General features: G+C 43.8%; 1 protein-coding gene across 12 annotated transcripts in view; it reads left to right on the top strand.

The window, feature by feature from the left end:
• Positions 1-21,708, top strand: part of SNAP91 (synaptosome associated protein 91) — a 162,860-nt gene that overhangs the window by 29,726 nt on the left and 111,426 nt on the right. For 11 of the 12 annotated variants that reach the window (XM_044289042.1, XM_044289039.1, XM_044289036.1 and 8 more), the window contains exon 2: positions 8,786-8,923. In XM_044289042.1, the coding sequence (XP_044144977.1) occupies positions 8,794-8,923 (130 nt within the window). In that variant the 5' untranslated portion in view covers positions 8,786-8,793. Of the gene's footprint in view, positions 1-8,589; positions 8,689-8,785; positions 8,924-21,708 lie in introns of those variants that run through there. The other variant, XM_044289041.1, reaches the window with a different exon arrangement.

Below are 21,708 nucleotides of genomic sequence, written 5' to 3'. Positions count from 1 at the left end.
GCCATGTACAGTATACAGTAATTACATAGAAAAAATTGGGCTGGGCATAACATTTTCAATAGATGGTTCAGAAAAAAACGGATACGGAAGACATACGGATGCATTTCTGTATGTGTTCCGTTTTTATTGTGGACCCATTGACTTTAATGGAGCCACGACCCGTGATTTACGGCCAAATATAGGACAAGCTCTATCTTTCAATGGAATGGAAAAACGGAAATACGGAAACGGAATGCATACGGAACACATTCAGTTTTTTTTTGCGGAACCATTGAAATGAATGGTTCCGTATACGGACCGTATACGGAACACAAAAAAACGGCCCGTACACTCGCAACAAAAAAACGTTTGTGTAAACTAGGCCTTACACTCCAAGAAAATCACTAACGAGCGTTCATACAAACGAGAGAAATAGGGGGATAATCATGTTTAATTAAAAAGGTCACATTTTAAAAGGGGCGTGCGCCTTTTGATATATGAGCTGAAACAAATCACCATTGTAATGTTAGTATTTTTTTGGCGCAAATTACACCTCTAATGATAACTTGAGTCTGTGCATAAACTCAATGGATTTGTCAGTAAAAGTTGAAAAACCTATGAACTAATGCTTAGCATTGTACTTCAGTATACCATAGAAACATCTGAAAAAACATCTAAAAATAATGAAGCAGCAAACTTTGTGAAAACCCAAATTTCTGTCAGTTTCAAAATGTTTGGTGACAACTGCTTTACTGCAACCGCTGTACTCAGCAATCCCATAGAAGTGACTAGAGTACTGGACGCACAGGCGCACTACCGCTTCATTCTCATGGGGCAGTTCGGCGGCACATCCGGACTCCTGTTCTCATGATCACTGGGGCTCCAGCAGTCAGGCCCCTAACAATCAAACACTTATCTCCTATCCCGTGAATAGGGGAGAATTGGTATTAGTGGCACAACCCCATTAAATGTATTTACAGAATATGATACAAAATTGTGTGACCATCTTGTATAATACATTCGTACCCCATGGATAGTTACAGTTGAAACCAGAAGTTTACATACACCATATAAAAAGACACGTATGCATGTTTTTCTCAATATCTGACATGAAATCAGAATAATCATTTCCCTGTTTTTGGTCAATTAGGATTACATAATTATTATTATTTGCCAAATGCCAGAATAATGAGAGAGAGAATGTTTTAAGGCATTTTTATTACTTTCTGCAATGTCAAAAGTTTACATACAGTTGCAAGAAAAAGTATGTGAACCCTTTGGAATGATATGGATTTCTGCACATATTGGTCATAAAATGTGATCTGATCTTCATCTTAGGCTACTTTCACACTAGCGTTCGGGGCTCCGCTTGTGAGTTCCGTTTGAAGGCTCTCACAAGCGGCCCCGAACGCATCTGTCCAGCCCTAATGCATTCTGAGTGGACGCGGATCCGCTCAGAATGCATCAGTCTGGCACCGTTTGTCCTCCGCTCAGTAGGCGGACACAAGAACGCTGCTTGCAGCGTTCAGGTGTCCGCCTGGCCGTGGGGAGGCAAATGGGTCCGTCCAGACTTACAATGTAAGTCAATGGGGACGGATCCGTTTGAAGTTGACACAATATGGCTAAATTTTCAAACGGATCCGTCCCCTATTGACTTTCAATGTAAAGTCTGGACGGATCCATCTGAAGCTACTTTCACACTTAGAATTTTTTCTAAACTATAATGCAGACGGGTCCGTTCTGAACGGATCCCATCGTCTGCATTATATGAGCGGATCCGTCTGTGCAGACACCAGACGGATCCTGCTCTGAACGCAAGTGTGAAAGTAGCCTAAGTCACAACTATAGACAATCACAGTCTGCTTAAACTAATACCACACAAAGAATTAAATGTTACCATGTTTTTATTGAACACACCATGTAAATATTCAGTGTGCAGGTGGAAAAAGTATGTGAACCCTTGGATTTAATAACTGGTTTTACCTCCTTTGGCAGCAATAACTTCATCCAAACGTTTCCTGTAGTTGCAGATCAGACGTGCACAACGGTCAGGAGTAATTCTTGACCATTCCTCTTTACAGAACTGTTTCAGTTCAGCAATATTCTTGGGATGTCTGGTGTGAATCGCTCTCATGAGGTCATGCCACAGCATCTCAATCGGGTTGAGATCAGGACTCTGACTAGGCCACTCCAGAAGGTGTATTTTCTTCTGTTTAAGCCATTCTGTTGTTGATTTACTTCTATGCTTTGGGTCGTTGTCCTGTTGCAACATCCATCTTCTGTTGAGCTTCAGCTGGTGGACAGATTGCCTTAAGTTCTCCTGCAAAATGTCTTGATAAACTTGGGAATCGTTTTTCCTTCGATGATAGCAATCCTTCCAGGCCCTGACACAGCAAAGCAGCCCCAAACCATGATGCCCCCACCACCATACTTCACAGTTGGGATGAGGTTTTGATGTTTGTGTGCTGTGCCTCCTTTTCTCCACACAAAGGGCCAGAGTTATCATGACTCTGACAGCTCACTCCACTTTCACATATGGCTAAAGTCAGTTTTAGCCAAGTCAGATTTGTGATCGGCCCTTTAAGGGTACTTTCACACTTGCATTGTTTGATTCCGGCAGGCAGTTCCGTTGCCTGAACTGACTGCCTGATCAGGCAAACTGTATGCAAACGGATGTCATTTTTTCTGACTGATCAGGCATTTTTCTGACTGATCAGGATCCTGATCAGTCAGAAAAATGCCTGATCAGTCAGAAAAATGCCTGATCAGTCAGAAAAATGCATTGCAATACCGGATCCGTTTTTCCGGTGTCATCAGGCAAAACGGATCCGTTTTTTTTTTTTTTTTTCATTTTTAAAGCTCTGCGCATGCGCAGACCGGAATGACGGATCCGGCATTCCGGTATTTTGAATGCCGGATCCGGCACTAATGCATTCCTATGGAAAAAAATGCCGGATCAGGCATTCAGGCAAGTCTTCAGTTTTTTTCGCCGGAGATAAAACCGTAGCATGCTACGGTTTTCTCTTTTGCCTGATCAGTCAAAACAACTGAACTGAAGACATCCTGATGCAAACTGAACGGATTACTCTCCATTCAGAATGCATGGGGATATGCCTGATCAGTTATTTTCCGGTATAGAGCCCTTGTGACGGAACTCTATGCCGGAAAAGAAAAACGCAAGTGTGAAAGTACCCTAAGACTGTAATAAATGTGGTTTGACGGTAGCAGTTTATCCGTCAGTAAGCAGCTTTACAAAAGTCGCACATATTTACAAAAAAAATTGCAGGTTTTTATGAAAAACTTAAAAAGTCTCAGAAGATAAGCATGGTCCTCACTGGAGTGAAATTGCAACTTTTTAGCGACTTTTTAAATAGTCCCAATAGTAAATCTGTATAGAGATTCATTTACATAAGAAAACACGCCCACTTTCAGAAAACTGGCGAGCATAGTGCAGAGCAGAAAAAAGTTGCAAATTTGTGCGCAGTTTTAGCGTTTGGGACTTTTTCACTCCATTATTCTGACCTGAGCTAATGATAAATCTGGCCCATAGTGTTGTGTGTTTCTTCCAAACAACTCAACTTTGGTTTCATCTGTCCACAGAATATTTTGCCAGTACTGCTGTGGAACATCCAGGTGCTCTTGTGCAAACTGTAAACGTGCAGCAATGATTTGGGACAGCAGTGGCTTCCTCTGTGGTATCCTCCCATGAAATCCATTCTTGTTTAGTGTTTTACACAATCGTAGGTTCGCTAACAGGGATGTTAGCATATGTCAGAGATTTTTGTAAGTCTTTAGCTGACACTCTAGGATTCTTCTTCACCTCATTGAGCAGTCTGCGCTGAGCTCTTGCAGTCATCTTTACAGGACGGTCACTCCTAGGGAGAGTAGCAGCAGTGCTGAACTTTCTCCATTTATAGACAATTTGTCTTACTGTGGACTGATAAACAGCAAGGCTTTTGGAGATACTTTTATAACCCTTTCCAGCTTTATGCAAGTCAACAATTCTTAATTGTAGGTCTTCTGAGAGCTCTTTTGTGCAAGGCATCATTCACATCAGGCAATGCTTCTTGTGAAAAGCAAACCCAGAACTGGTGTGTGTTTTTTATAGGGCAGGGCAGCTGTAACCAACACCTCCAATCTCATCTCATTGATTGGACTCCAGTTGGCTGACACCTCACTCCAATTAGCTCTTGGAGATGTCATTAATCTAGGGGTTCACATACTTTTTCCACCTGCACTGTGAATGTTTACATGGGGTGTTCAATAAAAACATGGTAACATTTAATTATTTGCGTGTTATTAGTTTAAGCAGACTGTGATTGTCTATTGTTGCGACTTAGATGAAGATCAGATCACATTTTATGACCAATTTGTGCAGAAATCCATATAATTCCAAAGGGTTCACATACTTTTTCTTGCAACTGTACACTAAGATTACTATGCCTTTAAACAATTCTTGCTTGCCCGTATGATAATGTCATGTGTTTGGGAGCTTATGTTAGGTTTGTTGGCAACATCTGAGTTAAATAGAGACACACCTGTGGATGTATTTATATGCACACCTGAAACACACTGCTTCTTTGTGAAGCATCATGGGAAAGTCTAAAGAAATCAGCCAAGATATCAGGAAGAGAATTGTGGACTTGCACAAGTCTGGCTCAACCTTGGGTGCAATTTCAGGATACCTGAAGGTGCCTCGTTCATCTGTACAAACAATTACCGTATTTTTCGCTTCATAAGACGCACCTGATGATAAGACGCACCTAGGTTTTTGAGGAGGAAAATAAGAAAACAATATTTTGAACCAAAAGGTGTGCTTTTGGTAGGTTTTGAACTAATGGTGGTCTGTGGATGCCGCACTGTTATGAGGGATCTGTGGATGACACACTGTTATGGGGGATCTGTGGATGACGCACTGTTATGGGGGGATCTGTGGATGACGCACTGTTATGGGGGGATCTGTGGATGACGCACTGTTATGGGGATCTGTGGATGACGCACTGTTATGGGGGATCTGTGGATGATGCTGATGGGGGATCTGTGGATTACACTAATGGGGGATCTGTGGCTGACACTTATGGGGCTCTGTTGATGACACTTATGTCATCCACAGATCCCCATAAGTGTCATCTACAGATCCCCCATCAGATGCATCAGTGTGGAGGGAGGAGGCGGGGACACTCATGGCGGGTCCCGGTGCAGTGACTCTACTCTCATACACCGGGCCCCGCAACTGTTAAGTACATTCAATCCGATCCATATCTTAATGTATAGGGCGCATGAGGAGGGAGCTGGGGCAAGCGGGGCAGGCGGCGCATGACCAAGGTAGCTGCCGGTCTGCGCCGTCTTAATGCTATACATACGGGACTACAGTAAGTACAGAACAGTGCAGTATACATTAAGATATGGATCGGATTGAATTTACTTAACAGTTGCGGGGCCCGGTGTATTAGAGTAGAGTCACTGCACCGGGCCCCGCCATGAGTGTCTCCGCCTCCTCCCTCCACTGATACTTTGCTGGCCGCGCTGTGCAGCATAACAGCCAGCGAAGTATCTGCTTTATAAGACGCACAGCCATTTTCCCCCCACTTTTGAAGGGGGAAAAGTGCGTCTTATAAAGCGAAAAATACGGTATACGCAAGTACAAACAAGATGGGAATGTGCAGCCATCATACCGCTCAGGAAGGAGACGGGTTCTGTGTCCCAAAGATGAACGTGCTTTGGTCCGACATGTGCATATCAACGCAAGAACAAAAGCAAAAGACCTTGTGAAGATGATGAAGCTGGAAGATTGTGTCAATATCCACAGTGAAACAAGTACTGTATCAACATGGTCTGGAAGGCCACTCTGCCAGGGAGAAGCCATTGCTCCAAAAGAAACATAAATAAGCCAGACTAATGTTTGTAAATGCACACAGGAACAAAGAGCTACATTTTTGGAGACATGACGTGTGGTCTGACGAAACTGAAATTGAACTTTTTGGCCATAATGACCATCGTTACGTTTGGAGGAAAAAGGAAGAAGCTTGGAAGCCTAAGAACACCATCCCAACTGTGAAACACGGGGTGGCAGCATCATGTTGTGGTGTTGTTCTGCTGCAGGAGGACTGGTTCACTTCACAAAATATATGGCACCATGAGGAACGAAGATTATGTGGAAATACTGAAGCAACATCTTAAGACATCAGCCAGGATGTTAAAGCTTGGGTGGAAATGGGTCTTCCAAATGGACAATGACCCGACGCATACTGCCAAACTGGTTACAAAGTGGCTTATGGATAACAAAGTCAATGTTTTGGAGTGGCCATCACAAAGCCCTGATCTCAATCCTATTGAAAATTTATGGGCAAGGCGACCAACAAACATGACTCAGTTACACCAGTTTTGTCAGGAGGAATGGGCCCAAATTTCAACCAACTATTGTGAGAAGCTTGTGGGAGGATATCCAAAATGTTTGACCCTAGTCATACAGTTTAAGAGTACTTTCACACTTGCGTTGTTTGATTCCGACAGACAGTTCAGTTGCCTGAACTGTCTGCCTGATCAGGCAAACTGTATGCAAACGCATGTTAGGATCCTGATCAGTCTGAAAGATGCATTGCAATACCGGATCCGTTTTTGCGGTGTCATCAGGCAAAACGGATCCGGCAATTCTTCAGTTTTTTTTGCCGGAGATAAAACCGTAGCATGCCTGATCAGTCAAAATGACTGAACTGAAGACATCCTGAACGGATTGCTCTCCATTCAGAATGCATGGGGATATGCCTGATCAGTTATTTTCCGATATAGAGCCCCTGTGACGGAACTCAGTGCCGGAAAAGAAAAACGCAAGTGTGAAAGTAGCCTAAGGGCCCTTTCACACTTGCGTTGTCCAGATCCGGCATAGAGTTCCGTCGTCGGGGCTCTATGCCGGGAGGAATCCTGATCAGGATTATCCTAATGCATTCTGAATGGAGAGAAATCCGTTCAGGATGCATCAGGATGTCTTCAGTTCCGGAACGGAACGTTTTTTGGCCGGAGAAAATACCGCAGCATGCTGCGCTTTTTGCTCCGGCCAAAAATCCTGAAGACTTGCCGCAAGGCCGGATCCGGAATTAATGCCCATTGAAAGGCATTGATCCGGATCCGGCCTTAAGCTAAACGTCGTTTCGGCGCATTGCCGGATCCGACGTTTAGCTTTTTCTGAATGGTTATCATGGCTGCCGGGACGCTAAAGTCCCGGCAGCCATGGTAAAGTGTAGTGGGGAGCGGGGGAGCAGCATATTTACCATCCGTGCGTCTCACGGGGCGCTCCAGAGTGACGTCAGGGCGCCCCACGCGCATGGATCACGTGATCGCATGGCACGTGATCCATGCGCATGGGGCGCTCTGACGTCATTCTGGAGCGCCCCGGGAGCCGCACGGATGGTAAGAATACTGCTCCCCCACTCCCCGCTCCTACTATGGCAACCAGGACTTTAATAGCGTCCTGGCTGCCATAGTAACACTGAAAGCATTTTGAAGACGGATCCGTCTTCAAATGCTTTCAGTACACTTGCGTTTTTCCGGATCTGGCGTGTAATTCCGGCAAGTGGAGTACACGACGGATCCGGACAACGCAAGTGTGAAAGAGGCCTTAAAACATTCTCTCTCTCATTATTCTGGCATTTGGCAAATAATAATAATTATGGTAATCCTAATTGACCAAAAACAGATTTATTCTGATTTCATGTCAGATATAGATAAAAACGTGCATATGTGTCTTTTTATATAGTGTATGTAAACTTCTGGTTTCAACTGTACACTAGAGTATGATACCTATACCTGGGATCATCTAGCACTATGCATAGTAATATACACTGTGGGGTGATACATGTACCAGGGATCTGGTAATATACACTGTGGGGTGATACATGTACCAGGGATCTGGTCATATACACTGTGGGGTGATACATATACCAGGGATCTGGTCATATACACTGTGGGGTGATACATATACCAGGGATCTAGTCATATACACCATAGGGTGATACATATACCAGGGATCTGGTCATATACACTATAGGGTGATACCTATACCAGGGATCTGGTCATATACACTGTGGGGTGATACCTATACCAGGAATCTGGTCATATACACTGTGGGGTGATACCTATACCAGGGATCTGGTCTTATACACTGTGGGGTGATACATATACCAGGGATCTGGTCATATACACTGTGGAGTGATACATATACCAGGGATCTAGTCATATACACCATAGGGTGATACATATACCAGGGATCTGGTCATATATACTGTAGGGTGATACATATACCAGGGATCTGGTCATATACACTGTGGGGTGATACATGTACCAGAGATCTGGTCTTATACACTGTGGTGTGATACCTATACCAGGGATCTGGTCATATACACTGTGGGGTGATACCTATACCAGGGATCTGGTCATATACACTATAGATGGGTGGTATTACTAGGCTGAGGCTGGCTCTGCAGAGATCGGGCACCGTGTAGGGATCAGTCTGCAGTTCCTCCTTTAATAATTGAGACTGAGCGGGCGATGTGAGTGCAGGTGGGGGGTGGGGCGGTGATATTCTAATCCCAGGCTGCCAGGGAGGAGGAGGAGGAGGAGGAGGAGGAGGATGTGTTGTATTGTGAGGGACGAGACCTCGGTGCTGCAGCCGCCGTTCATCTGAGGGGATTCATCCACAGGAGCACCGGGCAGGTGAGGGGGCAGGATGCCTGTAGCCCCCATATTAGCTGCTGCATTCCGGCAGGGATGTGACGGGCTCCACTGACGCTGGGTTTGTGTCTTGTGACAGGAGAGAAGATGTCGGGCCAGACGCTGACGGATCGCATCGCTGCCGCACAGTACAGTGTGACGGGCTCCGCCGTGGCCAGAGCGGTGTGCAAGGCGACCACTCATGAGGTGATGGGGCCCAAGAAGAAGCACCTGGACTGTAAGTGCCGGCAGCGCTAGGCTGGACCACTGTGTGTGTGTGTAGGGACAGGCCTCGCTGTCTGTGTGATATTTCCCCTGTCAGTGGATGCTGCACTGTACAATGGCTTTTCTGCAATAGTTACCACCTCCTTTATTAGCCCCATGTGTGTACCTGTATGCGGTGCCACGCGTGTGTCATGTATGTGACCTTCGCTCACCCTTTTCTGTGGTGGGCAGAGCAGCAGCCCTGGAGTAATGCTCCTCCACCACACCCCTGCCTCTCCTCAGAGACCCCTAGACCCCCTTCTGTCCTGCCACCTTTATAATCATCACTGTTCCAGTGTGCGGTAGACGGGATTCTCTAAGTGCACGCTTTTATTATGTGTGATATATTTGTATATTGTGTATGTATGATATATAGATGTCCATGCATATAGTGGACACCCACTGCTAGTCAGTACAGCATTCAGCCATCTCTGCCAGTCTAAGGGCTCATGCACACGACAGTAGGTATTTTGGAGTCCACAAAAAACGGATTCACAAAAAATACGGATGACGTCCATGTGCATTCTGTATTTTGCGGAATAGGACAAGTTCTATTTATTTTGCAGGGGCCACGGAACTGACGTCCAGGTGCGGACAGCACACAGTGTGCTGTCCACATCTTTTGCAGCCCTATTGATATGAATAGGTCCGTACGCAAAACATGCGGATCAGATGCAGAGAAAAACTACGGCCGTGTGTATGAGGCCTTAAAGGATATTCCCCCATTGTCTGATGGGTGCGGTACCCTTAGGTGTGGGCACCTTTATCGAGAACGGAAGTGGTAGAGTGCACTGCGCATGTGTAGCCGTCCTCCATTAATTTCTATGGGGCCGCCAAAAATAGCCAAGTGCTGGCTCGGCTATTTCCATCAGGCCTGTAGAAGATAATGGGAGTAGTGGCTTGTCATGAGCGGTGCGCTCCGATTTGCTTATATGGGGAGAGTGCTTGGTGGTGGCCAGACCGGAGTCCTCCAGCCACCACCTTGCGGGGCTCGTTTCCTGATATACATGCGGGTTCTAGCGGTGGGACCTGCACCTATCAGACAATGGGGTGTATCCTAACAATATGCCCCCATTGTTTGAGATGAGACAACCCCTTAAAGATGCAGATTCCCCAATGAAAGCAATACAGAAGTCCTGCATGTGTTTTGGCAAGAGTTTTTGGTACGGAATCCAGTCATAAATCCTCACCCAAAAAACTCTGTGTGAACCTAGCCTAATGGCAGTTAACTGGAGCCGCAGTGCGTCTGCTTGTAGGAGATATTCTCTATTGTTATACTAGTCTCTTGTGATGTCATTTTAAGGCCTCATGCACACCGCCATATTTTTCACCTGTATCCTCTCCTTATTTTGTACGGATAGCACTGACCTGTTCACTTCTATGGGGGCCGCACACATTCAATTTTATGTGGCAGTTCCTCAAATTGGAAAACATGTCCTATTCTGGTTCACAGTGCAGATGAAAATAGTCTTTTCTAGTGACTGGGATGAGAAAAATGTGGAATACATGCTGAAGATGTCTGTAGAACTGCGGTTTGTGGACCAAAATACTGACACGTCGTATGAATCTTTCAATAGCAGAGGCAGGCTGTGGGCACCTGTGAAACGTTACTTATTTTTGGACAATACCTTTTTAATATGGTCTTCCTGTTCTGTCTAGCAGTTGGGTATGCCTGCCGTCATCTCACAGTAGTAAACATCTTCCTCTGGTCTTCACTACTGAGCATGTGCAGCACTGTTTTAGGAATTGTAACTAAGGGTCTTGGAGCAACATGAAGTTACCTAATGTAAGAGACAGGAGAGAAAATATGAGATGAGAACTGATTATCTATCACCACTAGAAGACCCTGCTTATCACTGCTTATAGTATAAGAGCAGGAGAGAACACAGGGGAGATGAGAACTGATTATCTATCACTACTAGAACACCCTGTTTTACTGCTCATACTATAAGGGCAGGAGAGAACTGATTATAACTACTAGAACACCCTGTTTATTACTGCTCATACTATAAGGGCAGGAGAGAACTGATTATCACTACTAGAACACCATGCTTATCACTGGTTATAGTATAAGGACCGGAGAAGTTAGAACTGATTATCTATCACCACTAGAACACCCTGCTTATCACTGCTTATAGTATAAGTACAGGAGAGAACACAAGGGAGATGAGAACTGATTATCTATCACTACTAGGACACCCTGCTTATCACTGCGTATAGTATAAGGGCAGGAGAGAACACAGGGGGATGAGAACTAATTATCTATCACCACTAAAACACCCTGCTTATCACTGTTAATAGTATAAGGACAGGAGAGAACACAGGGGAGATGAGAACTGATTATCTATCACCACTAGGACACCCTGCTTATCACTGGTTTTATAGCTTGATAGAATGTAAAATATATTCATGATTTAACACTTATAAACTTTTCTAAATTTATATGAAATTTAATGTTATTTACACTATTAATACCATAATATTTTTTTCAACCTGGAATTGGAACATTTCTACTGACTCTGATTCCACCGAAAACTAGCTCCAACTCCACAACTGACTCCATAGCCCTGGGTGCTGTCACTTTATCCCTGCAGACTTTGTAATGGTTGGTCCAGGCTTAGGTAAATTTAAAGGGCTGTTCCCATCAATTTGATTGCATTTTATATGATCAGTGGCCCTGGGTAAATCATGCTATGTATTAGGCTGAGTTCACATCAGTGTCCAGCCTTTTCTGCATCAGCATGTCCTCAGTGCTGTGATGGGAGCTGACTGGCTCATTTCACTAGCTAAGTAAATGGTAGCAGCAAGGCCACTACACAGCGCCTCCTGCACACAGCTGATAGATGGGGTGCTGCCGATATGATATTGATGGTAAGGATGGGTCTACAATATAAAGACTCATGCACACGGCTGTAAGCGTTTTGCAGTGCCCAAATTGTGGATCCGCAAAACATGGATCTCAACCTAGTGCATTACACCATTGAAATGTATGGCTCCACATCTGCAAAAAAAATGCGGTTCGAATGAGGATCCATGAGACACTACGGATGTGTGCATGAGCCCTTAAGCTCTGTAAAACCGCTCTACGCTCCAGCAGCCTCCAAATCACTAAAAATGAACAAGAACATGGCTGCCGTGTGTGTTCCTGGCTGGTTAGTGATTTGGAGTCCGCAGGAGGTAATTTTATACAGGTCTGAAACCACCTGTCCCTTCAAGGGTATGTGTATTATATATATATATATATATATATATATATATATATATATATATATATATATATATATATATATATATATATATATATATATATGTCTTACCTTTTTTGTACGGGGTCATACGTCTACAGAAGTGCTCAGCACTGTTGGACCTCACAGAGCACTGGGAGTATATGGATGCCTCTTGTACAGTATATGGGTGGTCCTCACTCCCACCATACGGGTGCAAGAAAAATAGAAGTAGCCACAGTGTCCACATTCAATGTCCTATGTTCATTATTCCTAAAAATTAGGAATTTTTACCCTACGTTTACATCTGCGTTGTGAAATGCAGCAGATTTTTCCGGCAGAGGTATAGATGGATAATGTAGGGATCTGGTCACTTTCCGCCATAATGCCGGCTTTCGGCCAGACAAAAAGTTGTGAATGCAGGACTTTTTGTCCACCTGAATGCCAGCATTTATGCTGGAAAGCGGCTGGATTCCCGTCGGATCCCATTGTAGTCAGTAGTGATCCATAACTTTGCGGCATTATCCGGCTACACTAGATTTCACAATGCAGATGTGAACGTAGCCTAAGGCTAGGTCTACACGACGACATTTGTGTCGCACTAATGTCGCGCAACAATTTTTATAATGATGGTCTATGGTGTCACACTGCGACATACTGTGATGCGACAGTCGCAAAAAATCCATTGGCAGTCGCAGTGTGACACCATAGACTATCATTATAAAAAATTCTTGTGCGACAAATGTTGCAGTGTAGTTGTGCCCTATCTGTCACATGACTTTTTATTGTCGTCGTGTAGTTCTAGCCTAATAAAGATGAAGGGCGAGTGGATGTTGTGGACTGATACAGAAATTGAGTCTGAGCAGCACCCAATGTAGAATACACTACTTGTGTACAGCCCGTCAGTCCTTTGTCTTCTGAAGATGTCGTGCATCAGATTAGGGTAATTAGCAAGTGACCGTCGTTATATCTTCCTAATTACCTTAGCCAAGCTGTAGACTAGGAATAATCCCCTGTTTCATTATGTGCGCCATTATTATTTCCGGTCTTAATGCTGGCAGATAGTCTGCCAGATCATCGCTAACGAGCGCAGTAATACTGCCACCAATTACCCGATAAACAAGCTTGTTCATCGGGCAATCCAGATTTTTAAAAATGGTTTGCTGGCCAGAAATCGTGCTGTCTAGTCCCGATCTGCTGCCGACAAACAAGTCAGTATGGGGACGAGCAGTGGCATTAGTGATCACTCCTCTCCATACTGTAGAGGAGATCATAAGCAAGCAGTTGCAGGGAAAAAACGCTTCCCTCCTGACAATCTTCTGCCACATCGCTGCATATCATACAGCCATTAACTAGTTCAGGTCCAGGCTATTCTGTGACTTTAGGACCCAAAGCTGTGTATGCATAACTGCGCACCGTAAAACAGACTTTTTTTTATTTATTTTTTAATATTATTCCAGTTTTCTCTCACCTCTTTGCCCACCTGCCATGAACCAGGGCCCTTTCTTTATCCTAAGGCCTCTTTCACACGAACGATACAGATTGGTTTTAGGGTATTTTCAGTGAAACTCGCACCATTTCGCAATCAAGTTTAGTCAGTTTTGTCTGCGATTGCGTTCAGTTTTTTTCCACGCGGATGCAATCCATGTTGATCAATTTTTTTCATGCGCGGAAAAAAAAACCCTGAAGGTTTACAAACAACATCTCCTAGCAACCTTCAGTGAAAAACGCACTGCATTCGGATTATATCCAGATGCAATGCGTTTTTCACTGACGCCCCATTCACTTCTATGGGGCCAGAATATGGCCTCATGCACATGACCATTGTGTGTTTTGCGGTCCGCAAATCGCGGGTCAGCATTCAGTGTGGGTGCTATGTGTTCACGTCACGCATCGCACCCACGCGGAAAGCTCGCTCGTGTGAAAGAGGCCCTATAGGGCTGTAAAAAGGTATATAATACGATCTCTTTAGGCCTCCTGAATGGCGGCGTAGAGCATGTTACCTGAGACGAGTTGTTTTCCGGACCCTCGTCCTGCCAAAAATAATAGTGATTTTCGCTAGTACAACTTTTTGGACATTATCTGTAGTTCTAGTGTGCGGCACACAAAATAATAGTTAAAAGCTGCAAAAAATTCCTGTGTAATAAACAGTGAATGTGTTAGTGCCATAGATGTGAGCATCTTCACTTAAGCTGGCAATGCATATGAGATGGCCTCAGCTTCTTCTTTTGTCTCCATGGAGGGGTTCATGGTCCCTTCAATAGGGACAGTCAAATAAGCCACTGCAGGACACTTCTGACTGTGGCTCATCTCCTGTGGAAACAAATGATAGGGCATGTTGAAATCCATGCCCTTCGCATCTTTCATCTGGACTGTTTTAGAAAAACCACAAGCTCCACAGGTCTTTTAAAGGTTATATCCTTTCATGCTGAGACCTCAAGGATGTCCACTTATTCTTCTGACACTTTAATACAGTCTGCTGGAGATCACTACTTCCCCCATCTTCTCGATGATGTTATAAACTGCCTTTCTCCATTACATCACTTTTGTATTTTACCAATTTGCTAATTAATATAATATAGGTCATGCGTATCCTACCAGAAGTCGTGGGGATGATGTACAGTCCCACCAGTGGCAGGTAACGTAATAAATGGGTATTACTAAGAGCTGAGCAGCCGCTAATCACATAGCGGTGGAGAGTGACATAAGACACACGCAGATCTGTCACATCTGTGGTGCTTGTCCTGACCTTCTCTGGTTGGAATTGGTCCAGATGTGCAGCAGCTAAGAACATGTAGTTCCCTGGAGAGTAATATTTTTTTTAATTTAGTCATTAATTATTATCCAGGGGGTGACAATGGAGGCCGCTCTCCCGGGAGTGAGCACTAGAATTGTGCTCTGTGAATGACCCTGCCACTATTGTGCGGCCCTCTGGTTCTTTGTCTACAAGACACAACAGATTTTGTCAAGGCATTGTATGCCCCATCAGCTGACCTTCACCAGGTCAAATGACCCATATGCCTAATTTACTTTCTTGTAACTTGTTTTTTGTGGATGTGTAGGTAAAGCACAGAAGAGCGTGCCATTTAGGCTGACCTTAGGGTGCTCCCACACATGGTTTTGGGCATTTCTTTTTATGGCCAAATAAAATGCCTCACTTGCACAGCATTTGTTTTTGAGGTGATTTGGCCTGCAAACAGACCTCAGTGTTGGCAAAGAACTTCTCCACGCAGGGATTGTCGTAGATGCACCTAATTTATGACAAGCCACATGGAACTAACCCTTTAGATGGACTTTCCAAGACCCCAAGAAATTAAGGTGCTGTAAAATAACAAAAGTAAAGCCTTACTTTTCTGATCCCCGACCGCCCCAGTAGTCCCCACCGCGCTGCCATGTAACCAAGGACCGTGGTTGACTGCAGTGTTCAGATTGGATAGGCCATCAATAATAAAATCCTGGAGAATCCCTTAAAGGGGTTGTCCGTGTTCAGAGCTGAACGTGTTCAGGACATACCCTTATTTTCACCCAGGCAGCCACCTGAAGCTAGCATCGGAGCATCTCATGCTCCGATGCGCTCCCTTGCCCTGCGCTAAATCTCGCAGGGCACAGTCTCTTTTGTTTATCATAACACACTGCCGGGCGGAAACTTCCGCCCGGCAGTGTGTTCGGTGATGTCACTGGCTCTGATGGGCGGGCTTTAGCAATGCCCTAGCCGTTTTATTGGCTAGGGCAGCGCTAAATCCCGCCCATCAGTGCCGGTGACGTCACCATGCTTCCTGGTAGCCCCATGGAGAGCCTGATTCGTCACCGGAACTCCTAAAAATGCCTTTGCCCTGCGCGATTTAGCACAGGGCAAAGGAGAGCATCGGAGCATGAACTGCTCCGATGCTCTTTTCAGGGGGGCCGCCTGGGTGAAAAAGGAGGTATGTCCGGGTTCAGCTGTGAACCCGGACAACCCCTTTTAAGTCTCTTCCACAGTGCAATAGTTTAAAAGTTGGAATAATCCAGGACTGGATAGAGCTCAGTACCTATCTTATGGACCAACATTTTTAAGTGGTTCTACATATGAAATCTCCTGTTGCCAGACTGATGTTAAAGGGGTTCTCCGCTTTTGCTGTATTAATGACCTATCCTCAGGACAGGTCATCAGTATCAGATTGGCAGAGGTCTGACTCCACCGATCAGCTGTTTGAAGAGAACTCGGCTCTCGTACAAGCGCTGCCTTTTTTTTTCACTGTTTACCCGCTTGTCGTGGACATAGAAATACAGGTGAAACTCGAAAAATTTGAATATCGTGCAAAGTTCATTTATTTCAGTAATGCAACTTAAAAGGTGAAACTAACATGTAAGATAGACTCATTACATGCATGCGAGATATTTCAAGCCTTTATTTGTTTTAATTTGGATGATTATGGCTTACAGCTTATGAAACCCCAAAGTTACAATTTTGAGGTCCCCTTTGCTCAGGGGGTATGGACTAATTAGCTGACTAGAGTGTGACACTGAGCCAAGAATATTGAACCTTTTCACAAAATTCTAATTTTAAGTTGCATTACTGAAATAAATGAACTTTTGCACGATATTCAATTTTTTTTTCGAGTTTCACCTGTACATGATATGAAATGTCACCCCACTGTCTTGCAGCATGGTAACATGTCTCCGTGTGGCTGTAGCCTAAATTTTGCATTGTTATTTTCTTTTCAGACATTGGATTTCAACATGCCCTTTTGCTTTGTTTCTCCTGGGAGATCCGTGCCACCAGAGATGTCTGGTAGCAGCATTTCCCGCTTTCCCTGCGGTAGTAAACACCCATGCTCAGCTATTCCAAGCTGGTGTATTCAGGGGGGAATTGATGGAGATAGCAGGCAGATGTTGTGTGGTCTCCATCAGGTTTTTTATATTTATTATTATTATTATTATTATTATTATTATTATATTTTTTTTTTAGGAAGGGGTAAAACCACTTTAAAGAAATCTGTCCAAACAAATATTTGTTTGATGGATAATCTCTTATCAGGTCAACCCAAAAAACTGGTCACTGCATTTTTGTGAAAATAAATAAATAAATGTGAAAACCTGACTAATGGCAGCATAAAGTAGAGACAGGTGAGTTGATTTCAGCGGTCTGTCATTTAAAAGTTAAAACTAAGTGATTGCCGAGAACCAACATCACAATCATTGCAGGACTGGGCCTGGAAAAGAGTCCCGGCCACCTGAGAAGAGTCCTGGTTACTCATGATCTCCTGCTCTCCTGCCCACCTGCTGATGACTGGCCGGCTTCTACCTAGTTTTCTCCCTTTCTCTCTAGAGAGAACTGCCAGTCATCAGCAGATGGGAGAGAGCAGGAGATTAGGAATAACCAGGACTCTTCTCAAGGAGCTTTGACTCTTTTCAAGGCCTGGACTGCAATGATTATGATGCTGGTTCTTGGCAGCCACTTACTTTTAGCTGATGTGTGACACACTGCTGAAATCAGCATTTCTCTCGCAATTTCATGCTGCCCTCAGTGAGGTCAGAATAAAGTTGATGACAAGTTCCCTTTTTAAATGCTGTGTGTGAATTCAGTATAAGACTTTATTTCTGCTCCTCATCTAGATTGGGAAGGTACACACTATGACAGTGGAGCTATTCACACAGTTGTAAAATATGTGTAGAGAAATACGGAGAAAACAATTATATACCTTTTTTTTATTTGGCCTTCTTGAAGCACAAATTTGGTCTTGGTTTTTTGCATCTATATTTTTTTTTCTTCCTGTTTTTGATAAAAAAATATATATATATATATACCAAGAAAAAAAAAAAGCTAGGGTGCACGTCTCCAGGGGAATAGGCTTCTTACCCCAATGTATAAATCCAGAAAAACGGACGGCCCGTTTTTCTGGATTTCTTTATATCTTTATTTATTTTTATTTTTTTGTCATACTGTAGCGGAAACTGTGAAGATTCCTGAAAAAAATGCTGTAATCACAACATTGTGCAATAAAAAATTGCTGTGAACACAAATAATGCACTGCAAGTAAAAACACTAGCCTTGGGACTCATGCACACGCCCGTGTGCTCGCCTGGCCCGTGCTGCAGACGGCAAATTGCAGACCGCAATGCACTGACCGTGGGGCTGCCAAATGCACATTGCGGACCCATTCACTTGAATGGGGTCCACGATCCGCATCTGACGGTCCACACCGCAGAAAAGAAGCGCATGCACAATTTTTTTTGCAGTGTGGAGGCACGGACAAAAACCCTACGGAAGAACTCTGTAGTGCTTCCGTGGGCTTTTGATCCGTGCCTCCGTTCCGCACCGCACAGCAGCTCCCGGATTGCGGACCCATTCAAGTGAACACAGCCGTGTGCATGAGCCCTTAGGCCCCTTGCAGACGAGTGTGTCCGGATGAGTTTCGTCTGCGATCAGGGAAAATCATGCGAGTGCGTACGCAATTTCGGTCAGTTTTGACTGCGATTGCGTTGCTCAGTTTATTCCATGTGAGTGCAATGCGTTTTGCACGCGCGTGAGAAAGAAAAAACTGATTGTGGTACCCGGAATTCTTCACAGAATTGAAGAATTTGGGTTAGTTGTTCTGTAGATTTTTATTATTTTCCCTAACATGGTTATATGGGAAAATAGCATTCTTAATACAAAATGCTTAGTAAAATGTCCATTGAGGGGTTAAAAACTTTTTTTTTTTTTTTTTACTTACCTCATCCACTTGTTCGCACAGCCGGCATCTTCTTCTTTCTTCATCTTTCAGGACCTGCAAAAGGACCTTTTTATGATGTAATCTTCATTCAGCAGGACCTGCACTGACGTCCACGTGGTGAGCACGATTATGTCATCAAAGGTCCTTTGGCAGGTCTTGAAAGAAGAAAGAAGATGCCAGCTGCGTGAACAAGTGGATGAGGTCAGTTTTTTTTTAATCCCTCAATCGACATTTTACTTACCATTCTGTATTAAGAAGGCTATTATTTTCCCTTATAACCATGTTATAAGGGAAAATAATAAAAACTACAGTGAAGAAGTCCGGGTTCGGGTCTGGGTACCACAATCAGTTTTTTCTCACGCACGTGCAAAACGCATTGCACTCACGCGGAAAAAACTGAGCAACGCAATCGCAGTCAAAACTAACTGAAATTGCATACGCACTCGCACGATTTTCCCTGATCGCCGACGCAACGCATCCGGACCTAATCCTGACATGCTCGTCTGCAAGGGGTCTTCGATACGGATAAGACTTGACGTCCTGATCCACAAAATGTGTAACTCACATGGATGGCATACGTGTTTTGCGGACCGCAAAAATTTCTACAACTGTGTGCATGACCTTTTTAACCTGTGGTTTATCTGCATGAGAATCATCGTGGAAAAATCACACGCAATCCGCAACGTGTGTTAGTACCCGCCGTTTTTTGTTTTTGTTTTTTTAGGCAGCTTTTTAAGCCACTCCTAGTTTCAGTTTTAAAAACTGCATCAAAATGTCATGTGCAAAACCACCCATAGGCATTTTTTTATTTTTTTATTTATTGGCATCTTTTTGGCTTGTATGAAATTCATGCTGCATTTTATGTTTTTTTTGGGGGGAGGTGGTGTTTTTTTATTCACTTTTTCTTTTCTAGGCTTTGATTTCCTATAGAGAACCATGGGCCCCCAAAATAAGGACAAATATCACCAAAAACTGCAGTGTTTGTAACGCCTTTTATATTTGCCTGTATGACCTAGGCATAATAAGATGGAGAGGTAAGTAGACTACTAGGAGATGCATCTGCAGTGTGGTCACAGTAAAGATCAGTACCACGAAAAGAAAGAATAAGCAGGCAGTTTTGGCTATCCGGATCCTGTAGAAATGTATGTGCACTTTATTAGATTGTTCTAGTATTAGTAAACCTGTAGGGTGTCAGAAATATCTGCTTATAACAGCAGAAAGTGATGGATGGGATTAATGGCTCTCATTCCTCAGAAGTGAGTGCGGGAGGCTTCTACTATTCTATTGTGCAGAGCGGCTTCGGTTCAGAACCAGCAGGTTCTTACAGCGATCCCATGGAAACCAGACACAGCTGACTTTTACGTTCCATGGACTCCGCTTCACAAGGATGGCAATGTATGCTGTCACTGTGGCGTATCCCTCACGGAGAATAATTAAGCTGCTAACTGCTACTTTTAACAAGATGCCAAATTATCGGAAACTGAAGAAAGGCTTCTACATGCTTCATTTTTGGTGTATAGTTTAACATAGCAGACTACGCCATTTCTAAAGAACCGGTATTAGTGCTTATCCATTTTTTTTAATCTATTTTTTTTATTTTTTTTACAATGGAGATTATTGGCTACGTCCCAGCCTTGCATCGGAGGTATATATTGGTAAATCCTCTCAATGTAGCAGAATAACCGAAGGCTCAAGCGGTATGTCGAAGGGGAAAAATATATTCATGCACTTCCCAACCCCATACCAATAAATTCATAAGCTAAACCTTATTTAAAGAATCATTACGTATAAAATAGTTTTATAATTACGGGTAACGGTCCTTTTTTTTTTTTTTTTTGGGGGGGGGGGGGGGGTTGGACTGGTATCGGCGGTGTAGGCTAGAGATGAGCGAATTTCCACTTATGAAATTCGTTCACGCTTCGTTTGTTGGTAAAAGGTGAATTGCGTTATGGATTCTGTTACCACGGACCATAACGCAATTCTATGACGGAATGCCTTTAGAGGCATTACGTTGTTCATTCCGTCATAACAGAAGTCTATGGGCTGCATAATGGATCCGTCCCGTTTCTGTTATGCAGTGGAGTCCTCTCCTGCATAACTGACACCGGACGGATCCGTTATGCTAGCCATAGACTTCTATTATGGCGGAAGGTATAACGAAATGCTTCTAAAGGCATTCCGTCATAGAATTGCATTCTGGTCCGTGGTAACAGAATCCATAACGCAATTCTGCTTTTACCACCAAACGAAGTGTGAACGAATTTCAAAATATGAAATTCTCTCATCTCTAGTGTAGGCTGTATACAGGTATATCTTTAGCTCTGGGATGGGCAGTTCAGATTTGATACTGCATTCCATCAATTACATTTCCATAAAAAACCTTGCAGTTTACTGCAGCTGAATGATAAATGATCACGGCTATTGCAGAACACATAGATTGGCTGCCTGCCATTGCTCTCTGCAGGTCTTAAAATAATTAGCGAGATTGATCTGTGTTTTGCTTGGCTTTTTCCTTGGCTGATAGCATTATCCACTAGTATAAGTATAAATGCACACTGTCGATTGAGACCTCATCCACAATTTTCAGAGCCGTGTAGAAGTAAATGGAGAGAGCCACCTCTCAATTACGAGGGGGACCCTTGTTCGGAAGATGGGTGAAGACTGGGTGGGAGCGTGGCTGATTAGGTCCGGATACGTTCAGGGTGCGTTTAGTGAAACTCGCATCATTTTGCAAGCAAGTTCAGTCAGTTTTTGTTTTTTCTGCGATTCAGTTCAGTTTTTTCCGTGTGGGTGCAATGCGTTTTGATTAGAGTTTAACGGACACCTGGAACTTTGGAGCA

The sequence above is a fragment of the Bufo gargarizans genome, chromosome 4 (genome assembly GCF_014858855.1).
Source record: "Bufo gargarizans isolate SCDJY-AF-19 chromosome 4, ASM1485885v1, whole genome shotgun sequence".
Taxonomy (NCBI): Eukaryota; Metazoa; Chordata; class Amphibia; order Anura; family Bufonidae; genus Bufo; species Bufo gargarizans.
This window is presented reverse-complemented; position numbering and strand designations above follow the sequence as displayed.